The sequence below is a fragment of the Marmota monax genome, unplaced genomic scaffold (assembly GCF_021218885.2).
Source record: "Marmota monax isolate L192 unplaced genomic scaffold, Marmota_monax_Labrador192_F-V1.1 WCK01_AAM20220418_F8-fsc00208, whole genome shotgun sequence".
NCBI lineage: Eukaryota > Metazoa > Chordata > Mammalia > Rodentia > Sciuridae > Marmota > Marmota monax.
This window is the reverse complement of record NW_026693914.1, coordinates 1969640-1978732: the sequence shown is the minus strand read 5'-3', so window position 1 is coordinate 1978732 and position 9093 is coordinate 1969640. Positions and strand designations below refer to the sequence as shown.

The 9093-nt window shown below is 54.0% G+C and overlaps 1 protein-coding gene across 1 annotated transcript; it reads left to right on the top strand.

The window, feature by feature from the left end:
- Positions 1–319: 319 nt before the first annotated feature.
- Cpsf4l (cleavage and polyadenylation specific factor 4 like) lies at positions 320–8912 on the top strand. The gene is made up of 8 exons (XM_046463473.1): positions 320–422; positions 778–828; positions 2457–2609; positions 5076–5171; positions 5792–5885; positions 6328–6367; positions 7780–7878; positions 8817–8912. Exons 1-8 carry the CDS (start codon positions 320–322, stop codon positions 8910–8912), a joined length of 732 nt encoding a protein of 243 aa, XP_046319429.1.
- Positions 8913–9093: the final 181 nt, after the last annotated feature.

Sequence of the window (9093 nt, the reverse complement as noted above, 5' to 3'; positions counted from 1 at the left end):
CAAATGCTGCGTGCATTGGATGACATGCAGAGATAAGCAGGTGCGGGTCTTTGCTAATCCCTTCCCACCTGAGTGGGAAGTGAGACTAAGGCACACAGTAGAGGGCCCTGGGGCCACTGCCCCTGCAGGGGTGGGAGGGCTGAGGCAGCTGGGTCCCCCTCCTGTACCACCCGGCTAGAGATCACTGGCACTTAGCTGCCAACCGGCACCCTTGGAGTGGGGGGCGCACCAGGCCCGGGCCCCTTAAGGGCTGATGAGCTATATAGGGTCCACCTGTAGGGCCCTCGCAACCTGCAGCAGGCCCAGCAGGAGACAGAAGATGGAGGAGGTCATTGCCGGGTTGGAGCGCCTCACCTTCGCCTTCGAGCGGGATGTGGAGCTGCAGAGAGGCACTGGGCTCCTGCCTTTCCAGGGCATGGACAGTGAGTGAGGGCAGCCCCCTCTGCAGGACTCTGCTCAGCTCCTCACGGGGGGCCCCTTAGCTCTGGCTCTGGGTAACCCGTTTTCCAGATTGAGAGAGGCGGAGAGGTGACTCCACAGGAGGGCCCTGGCCTCCCAGTCTTTCAGGCTGCTCTGAGGCCCCTCCATCTCCTGTTTCAGAGCTGGGGCTTTAAGTTGAGGCTTGGAGGCTGGTCTGGAGGCTTCCAAAGGGCTGGAACTTGAGGGCTCACAGGCTCGAGCCTAGGGGCCGTTTAGGTGGCCCTCGGTGGCGGAGAGGGTGAAGGTCCCCACGCCCACAGCTGCAGGTAAGCTGTCTTCTCCTCTCCCTTCCCCCAGAGTCGGCCTCAGCCATGTGCGTCTTCTTCGCTAAAGGGCTCTGTGGGAAAGGTGAGCTGGGGCAGGTCTGGGTTGGGCAGGAGCGGGGGCGAGCGGGGCCACACTGGGCTTGGTGGGGGCTCTGCCTGGTGGGGTAGGAAGTCCACTGTGCCCCATGGGGTGGAGAAACTGGGAGAGGGCAGAATTTGGTCTTTTTTTTTTTTTTTTTTTTTTTGGTGCTGGGGATTGAACCCAGGGCCTTGTGCACACTACCAACTGCGCTACATTCCCAGGCCCAGAATTTGGTCTTATAGTAGGCCAGCCACAAGTGCGTGGGTAAACCGAGCAGCCTGCGGGCTCCTGCATTTGTGTCCGGGTGTCCAGGGCTGCCTGGAAGGGCTCTCCCTTCTTCCTGCCTGTGTGGGTGTTCCTGGGCTTCTGCCTGGGTGTCCAGGAGGTTCAGGCCTCCTTGTTCTCTCCTTCTAGTCAGTGTAGAAACTGGTCAAGTGCCCCAACTACACCTGATGACTTCTGGTAGCTCTGGCCACCATCTTTGAAACGCTACAAAAATCAGCCACCACTTCTGTCCCACCCAGCCTGTGGATCAAGCCGTGCCCACTTCCTTAGCCCCTCCCCCAAACGCAGCCTTCTGGGGAGGCCTGACTTGCCCACGGGGGCTCCTGACTCCTCTTCTGGTTCATGGGCCACTCTGAAGCTCTTCCCATAGAAACAAGCAGTTGCCCCCAAATCTTGCCTCCAGTTTTAAGGGTTCCCAGGCTTCCTGGAGTCTGCCTATTGATCTAGGCCAAGAAATTCTTCATGAATTGGACCTGTTTAGGGGATCCCTGTGATTCTGTCCTAGGAAGCTGGGAGGCTGGAGGGGCCCTGGCAGGGAGGCCCCAAAGCCATATTTGCTCACCTGCCTTGTTTGTGGCCCTGGACAGTGTGGGTCGAGAAGGGAAATGGGCTCACTGGTCACCCAGGCCTCTGTGGGTCCACCAAGGACTGAGTGACCAGTGGCTGGCAGTGACACCCTCTCTCCAAGAAATAAAGTGATTACTGTGGACTGTCAGACCAAGCATGTCAATGGCCAGGGGTGGAGGAAAGGGGACTTGAAGAGAACACCTTTCCTGTCCCCAAGATTCCTTCAGAGTTGGCCATGCATGAGGCTGGCCCTTCTTAGAGGGTTAGGAACCAGGGTGTCTTTCTGCCTGGGAGATGCCACCTTGGGAGGAAGATGAGGAAATAGATGTAACATTTCCAAAGTTGGCTCTTAAATGGCCACATTTTTCCAGAATCAGGAAGCTGAATGCGTTTTTCAGAGACGTGAGTTCAGTAGGCCCTCAATGAAGACTTGCTATGTGCCAGGGCGGGCTGGGTGTGGGCCTCCAGGGCTATTCTCTGGTATTAGGAGAGGGGTTCATGTTGGGGTGTGAGGGAGGCAGCTGTCCCAGGCCTGGGGCTTCCTGAGGTTTGCCGCAGAAAGTGTGCCAGGCAGAGGCGTGAAGTGGGAACTGCCTTGCTCAGACAGCTTGCCCTGCGTGGCACCTTGGCGCTGTTCTAGTCCCTCCCAGGGTCCAGGTGGGATGCAGGAGGGCAGCTAGGGACAAGCCCCGAACCCCTTAGGGAATGCCTCTGAGGCTGAGGCGGGCCAGCTGTGGGCAGGTGGGAGCCTCGAAGTGGCACACTGGTGTCTGCAGGGAAGCTCTGCCCCTTCCGGCATGAGCAGGGTGAGAAGATGGTGGTGTGCAAGCACTGGCTGCGCGGGCTCTGCAAGAAGGGCGACCACTGCAGGTTCCTGCACCAGTACGACGTCACCAGGATGCCCAGGTGCTACTTCTACTCCAAGTTCGGTAATGCCTTGGCCTGGCTCAGCCCCCCACCCTGGAGGGTGATGGGGGTGGGGTGAGTGGGAAGGAAGTAGGTTGGGGGGCAGGGCACCCACAGGGGCCAGGTGTGTCCCAGGAGACCAGCCAGGGCTGTCTGAGCCCCAGGTGCGTCTGCTTCCCCACAGCCTCAGACAACTGCAGCCTGCCACCCTGCCCTTGCCTGCCCTCACCTGTCCCCACCCAAGGGGACAGCGGCATTATTTCCCTCCCCAGTCCTGCCTGGCTAATGCACACCCAGGCTGACTGGGAGTAAGTCTCTAGGGAGCCATCCCCGACCAGGACTCCCCAAGCAGAGGCACAGTCACGGTGCTTACCACACCCACAGGCACCGCACCGTCGCCCTCTCTCAACCAGCTTGTGACTTCCAGCTCTTACTTTAGAAGAGAAACAAAACAAAACAAAAAACCTTTGTGTTACTTCCATAAATGGAAAACTAGCATGACGTGTCAGAAATAAAAGGCAACCGTAAACATAAAGCCTGAGGTTCGGAAGTCTGGGCCCTGAAATTATCTTGTGTGGTCAGGCCTGCTCCGGCATCTCACCTTCCTCCTGGCCTCAGTCCTTCTTTGGTCATCGAAGGGCTCTTTAGGGGGAAACCGCAGCCCCCTCCATCAGCCTGCTTCAGAGCCTGCCCTTCCCAGCAGCACCGTAGCTCAGTACTTTCCTGAGCAGGAAGATCATCCTTTAGGATGATCTAATTCAGTGGGTTTCAAACTGTGTTCCAAAGAGAGCGGCCAGCAGAGAGAGCTGTGTTGCGCACCCCTCGTTTAGGAGGCTCAGGGCCAGCTTCAGGCCACTTATGTGCGTAGCCATTCCCTGCAGGCTGATGGTAAGGCTCCTCCCAGGCCAGTATTCCACTCCCAGAAGGTGAGGGCCACCCAGTTCACAAGGACTGCCTGCATATCATTCTGGAAAGACAGGAATTTATCTGGGAGTCTGGGTGCCCCTGGTCATTGCCTAAGGCTTTATCATTTTAAAATGTCACTTATGCATTCTCTCAATAATCCACGGTAGATTTCACTTGGGGATTAGACACTGTACTGTGCATGGAAACAGGAATAGGACCCAGTCCCTTTCTGCCCATCAATAACTAATTATAGGGAAGAGACATTTAAACTCATGACTGCTGTAAGTAATCTATGGTTTTGTTCTTAGAGTAAATGAATATCTCTAATATTGTATCAAAGTAATTATCATTATTCTTGGATATAAAGATTTTTAAAAATACTGCTAAGGGAGCGTGAGGGTCTAGGATATCCCAGGTCTTCCCAAACTCCTGGGACAAGTGACCCAGGTGTATTCTGAGAAGCCAAATGGAGACTACGCTGCTGCTGCCACCTGCTGGCCATGCTCAGGATGCAGCGTCGTGAAAGACCACACCATCCCCCAAACCCTTTTGTTTCCTTCTAGCAAATGTTGGCCAGACTTGGGGGTGAGGTCACTCCATGTCCTTAGAAGGTTGAAGCCCAGGATCAGCACTCTACCTGGTGATGTGCACTGACCATGGGCAAATAAGCCCCTCCTCACTGTGAAGAACCTGGGTGAAAATAGACATGCTTTGGCCCTCTGTGAGCACTGGTGTCCACCTTTGTGAAATGAGAGAGCCGGAGTCTAAAACTCTCCAGATTCAGGGGCACTCTCGTTTCTAGGTGAAATCTTGCTTCGCCCACTGTGTAAAACGGATCTCTTTGGAGCCGTCTGAAAATTGGAATAGACACTGTGAATGAAGTTCCCTTCAGCTCTGAAAAGCACTGGGTTGCAGTGTCCCCCCACCCCGCAGTGGTACATTGGGAGCATTTACACATACATACTTGGAAGGAGGTGAGAATGGGTTGAATCTTCCTCCACAGATCTTCCTTCCTGAGCAAAGCCCCAGAGGGCTTTTACAGTGACTCCTGGACTTTTACAATGCCTCAGGGCTGGTGGCTTTGAGGAGACAAATTAAACGAGAGACCTGGTCCAATCTGCCCACAGGCTTGGTGGAAGCAGCACTCGGCTCTTGGCATTTCCACCCCAAGGAGCTGCCCCTGGCTCTGGAGGCAGCATAGGTTCCTTGGTGAAGGCGAAGAGAGGGCAATTTCTCCACCCAAAGTTCTTCTCGGGTCTCCTGCCACTTACCCCGCATCAACTCTTTCTCCCTCCCTGCTATTTCCTAAGTGCCTTCGGTCCCGGGCTCCTCTGGACCCCGGCCCTACTCATCCCTCTGGATGTGTGTATTCACACCCATCCTGCTAAGCAGACCTTGTAGGATCCACTCTTCTTAGACTGCAGGAAGGATTAGGATTAGAAATATCTTGTCTTCAAACAGCTGCTGCTGACCAGTATATAAAAGCCAGCAGGCTTATGTGAGGGCCAAGGTCAGTGTGGCTGGCGAGGTGGGAGACCACGAGGACGAGCCTGCTTGTCCACCAGGAGTGCTGGAATTTTCAGGTGACTGCCACAACAAGGAGTGCACCTTCCTCCACGTGAAGCCAGCTTCCAAGTCCCAGGACTGCCCTTGGTATGACCAAGGCTTCTGCAGGGATGGTGAGGCCTTGAGGGACAGGGACACGGGATGGGGTCTGGGTTGGGCTCTCCACAGGGCAGGGGCCCGACCGCCCATGAGACAGCACTGCTGAAATCTCAGCAGAAGGCCCCCCAGTAGCTATCCCCCAGCTTGTGCTCCAGGGGAGGGACCCGCTGTGAAGTGCAGCCACAGGCTTCTCGGGGAAGGCTGACTGGGGTTCAATCCTACCTGCAGCACATTATTGGCTGCGAGACTTTGTACAAAGCAGTTTAGCCATGGAAAGCCTGGCACAGAGAGACTCTGTGTGTTCTTCTCACACCACTGGTCCACATCCCAGCCCTCAGCTGAAAAGTATGACCCACATCCATGTAATCCCAGAAGTCACAGCAACACTTCCCACCCTACCTATTTCAGGACTTGCCAGCTGACACCTGCCCCAACCCACACTGTGGTTCCTGTGCCCCATCTCAGGATGGCTGGAACTGAGTGCTTCGGGGCAGAACAGAAAGAACCAAATTTATGCATCCTGATCAAGTGGAGGAGTCTAGAACTGCACATACCCTTGCCTGGGAGCTGTTTTGTGTGTCTCTCCCCTCTGGCTAAAGCAGATCTTTCTGGCTGGTTTCTCTTTGCCCAGCAGGTCCCCGGTGTAAATACCGCCATGTCCCCCGGATAATGTGTCTCAACTATTTCATTGGCTTCTGCCCTGAAGGACCCAAGTGCCAATTTACCCAGTACGTAAGATCTCTTGATTTCCAACCACCCCACAGAGTGCAGGCCTGGCTTTCTGGGTCTAGACCCTCGGTTCCTCCGCTGGCTGGCATCGGAAGATTAGACGCCTGGCAAGTGTCTACCTGCTGGGTTTTCTTGGCATTGCCACCCAACCCTGGAGGTCTCGGTGGCTGATGCGCTCTTGCACACCTTGCTAATGTGTGCTCTTGGCTGGGGACCAAAGTAGACCTCGCTACACTGTTCTAGGAATGAGTACAACATTTATTGCCCATTCCCCCAGGCTCTGCAGTTCTCGCCCTTGCTCCCTGGCCAGGGTGAGGGACCCTTCCCTAGGGAGCCCTGAGATAGAATCTGCAGCAGGCTGGTGCAGGGAATGTGATGAGATGAGAGCAGATGGGAGGTTAGAGCAAGACTGTCATCTCTCCCTCTCTCCACTTCCTCCAGCCCCAAGATGAACCTCGAATTCAACCCGAGTTACACGAAGGTGAGTGTGGGCAGGCGGGGTGCCTGTGTCTCCCCCTCACTCTGCTCCCCAGTGCTGCCCTGTTTCAAGGGACCCTCACTCCCTCCTGTGATCGACGGGACCCAATCCTGTGGAAGGCACGTGTGGTCATGTATGAGGGGCACCTTCATGGGGTGGCTTCTCCCAGAACCTGCCGACCTCTAGATCCCCTGTGTTGGGTACACCACAGCCTGGGCTTTCCTCTTCCTTAGCTGGATAACTCAAGGGGGCTTTTTGTTACAGAAAATGGGGCCTGGCTCACGACTTGGGGCCCAGAGTCAGTTTTCTGAATCAAGGCCATCCCTGATTCAGGAACGTGCCTGGTGTCTAGGGACACAGTCTCCATATTGATTCCAAGAGAGGGCACACACCCTGTCAAGGGTCGGCCAGCTCCAGCCTGTGGCCCCTGCCAGCCAGCTGCTGCTGCTTGTTCCACAGCTGGGAGTGTTTTTAAAGAAGGTTGGGGAAAAAACAAAAGAATATTTTGTGATGTGTGAAAATGATCATTTAGTGCCTGTGAGCGCTTCCACACTCACACACCGTCTCCTAGGGTTTGACTCTGGGGGTCCCCAGCAAAGAGGAGGAAGTCTCATTTCTGCATGAGGCAGTGTGGGAGGCGGGGCTGGCAGTTACTTGAACCAGGGGAGGTGGGGACAGAATGGCTTAATGCCTTCTCCCAGGAGGGAGTTCCTGTTCTCAGGGTTGGATTAGTTATGGGAAAGCACTTTGTTTCAAAGTGAGTCTGGCTTCCTCTCCAGCACACCTGCTTGTCCTTCTGCTTTTCTGCCATGTGTGGAACAGCACAAGGCCCTCTCCAAAGGCCAAGCAGACCTGGCCAACCGATCTTGAACTTCCAGCCTCTAGAACTGTGGGCTAAATAAGTTATCGATTCTCAGGTGTTCTGTTATAGCAGCAGGTAACAGCCTAAGGCAGAAATGTTTCCGTGTGCTCTCTGGCTGTTCTGGGGCTTACAGTGGGAAGGGGTTGCAGCAGAGACCTGATGGGCTGGGGTCTGAATGTTTACTATTTGGTCTATTGGAAGTTTGTTGACCCCTGGTTTAGGTGGCTGAATGTTGGACTGCCACCTAAGTTTAACAAGCAGGTGCAACTGGAGGCAGTTTCTGAGCTGTATGGGAAGGCAGCTTCCTGCCAGTTCTGAGCAAGACTCCTGACAGGAAACAGGACAGTCTGTGACAACTCTGGGGAATTGTAACACTGGGGAAGTACAATTTCTAACTTATCAAAGGCATGCTTTCTGCACTTAAAAGTGCAAATAAAGGCATTTGGAGACCTGGTTTGATATCAAATGCCAGCACCCTGGCCTGCGTGTAGTAGCTGTCTGCACACGGGGTCTCTGCAGTAGGTGTCTCCTAGTGACCTCACTCTCTCTGCAGCTTGTCAGGCCACGGGACTCAGCTCCTCCTGATTCTGGTGTGGAATCCCACAAGCCCCCTTCACCAACTCCGGGCTCAAAAGCAGGGCCTGTGCTACAGGTGAGTGAGGAGTGGACACGCGGGGCTGAAGCTCTGTTTTGCTGAGGGCCAGGAGGGGATGGCCAGTTAGCTGGAGAATGAGACTCCTTGTCTGCGACAGACATAAAGCCATATTGGGGCTTAGAATGTGAATCAAGAGAATGGGGGGCGAGGAATCGGTAAACCATGTTATGATGTGGAGTTTCGACAACTTCATCCTAGCTGCATCTCCCATCAGACACGACTATTTGTTTTAAAGGCCAATTTGTGCCAGGTATGGTGGCAAACACCTGTGATCCCAGCAACATGGGAAGCTCAGGTAGGAGGCTCACAAGTTGGGAGGCCAGCCTTGGCAACTTAGGGAGACCCTGTCAAAATTAAAAATAAAATGGGCTGGGGGTACAGCTCACTGTTAGCACCCCTGGGTTCAATTCCCACTACCAAAATAAATAAATAAATAAAAGGCTAAGCTGAACATCATTTATAGTTTGCTGTCTATTCACCCACTCATTCTCTTTGTTATTTACACACACTGATTTCCTTAAGATTTGTAGGTCAGGGATAGAGTTTGGTATAGAAGGAAACACAGCAAGTTGGTTTTCTTTTTTGCCAACTTATCAGGCAGGAAAAAAAAAATCCTATTTTTTTGGAACAGCTTCTAAATTGTCCTGAGCTGTGTTCTACAAAGTTACGCCAAATGACAGGCAGGAGAGGAGGAACGCTGGCTTCCTTGTACACTTGACTTTATGGGCCTTTCGAAGTCCAGAGCCCCATTCTCTGTGGGTGCGCGGCTGGCCTTGACTTTGTCTTTCAGCCCTGGAATGAGATAAGCTTTATTCATGAGCAGAATTTATTCTTCAGAAAGCAGCCATCTCCTATGGTTCCCTGGGCAATTTAGGGTTTTTCTCTTGAGAGATGAATTTTCCAGATGTCATGCAATTCACTTTTTCTTTTTCTAGTGTCGGAAAACAGGCCACGCTGCCGTGGGATGCGGTGAGACTTGGCCACTAGAGGCTCTGAAGAACCCGAGGCCTGGGGAACGGCAGATCCGGTGAAGGCACTCAAGAGCACGTGGTGGGATGCAGCTCATCACTTTTGGGGTGAGGCCAGCCCCAGCCTTGGGGCCGAGCCAGCCTGCCCTACGTGGGTGTGTCTTTCCATCCTGTGAACGAGCAGATAAAGCACCATGGCAGGACTGAGTATGTGCATGTGGAATCTAGAGCTCCCCTGAGCATG

What these genes read in the sequence shown, in the direction of transcription:
- Cpsf4l (XM_046463473.1), top strand. Translation starts at nt 320, where the DNA reads ATGGAGGAGGTCATTGCCGGGTTGGAGCGCCTCACCTTCGCCTTCGAG. An exon ending in CCAAGGCTTCTGCAGGGATG is followed by an intron (nt 5,172 to 5,791) that starts GTGAGGCCTTGA and finishes TTTGCCCAGCAG; the next exon opens with GTCCCCGGTGTAAATACCGC. An exon ending in AAGCAGGGCCTGTGCTACAG is followed by an intron (nt 7,879 to 8,816) that starts GTGAGTGAGGAG and finishes TTCTTTTTCTAG; the next exon opens with TGTCGGAAAACAGGCCACGC.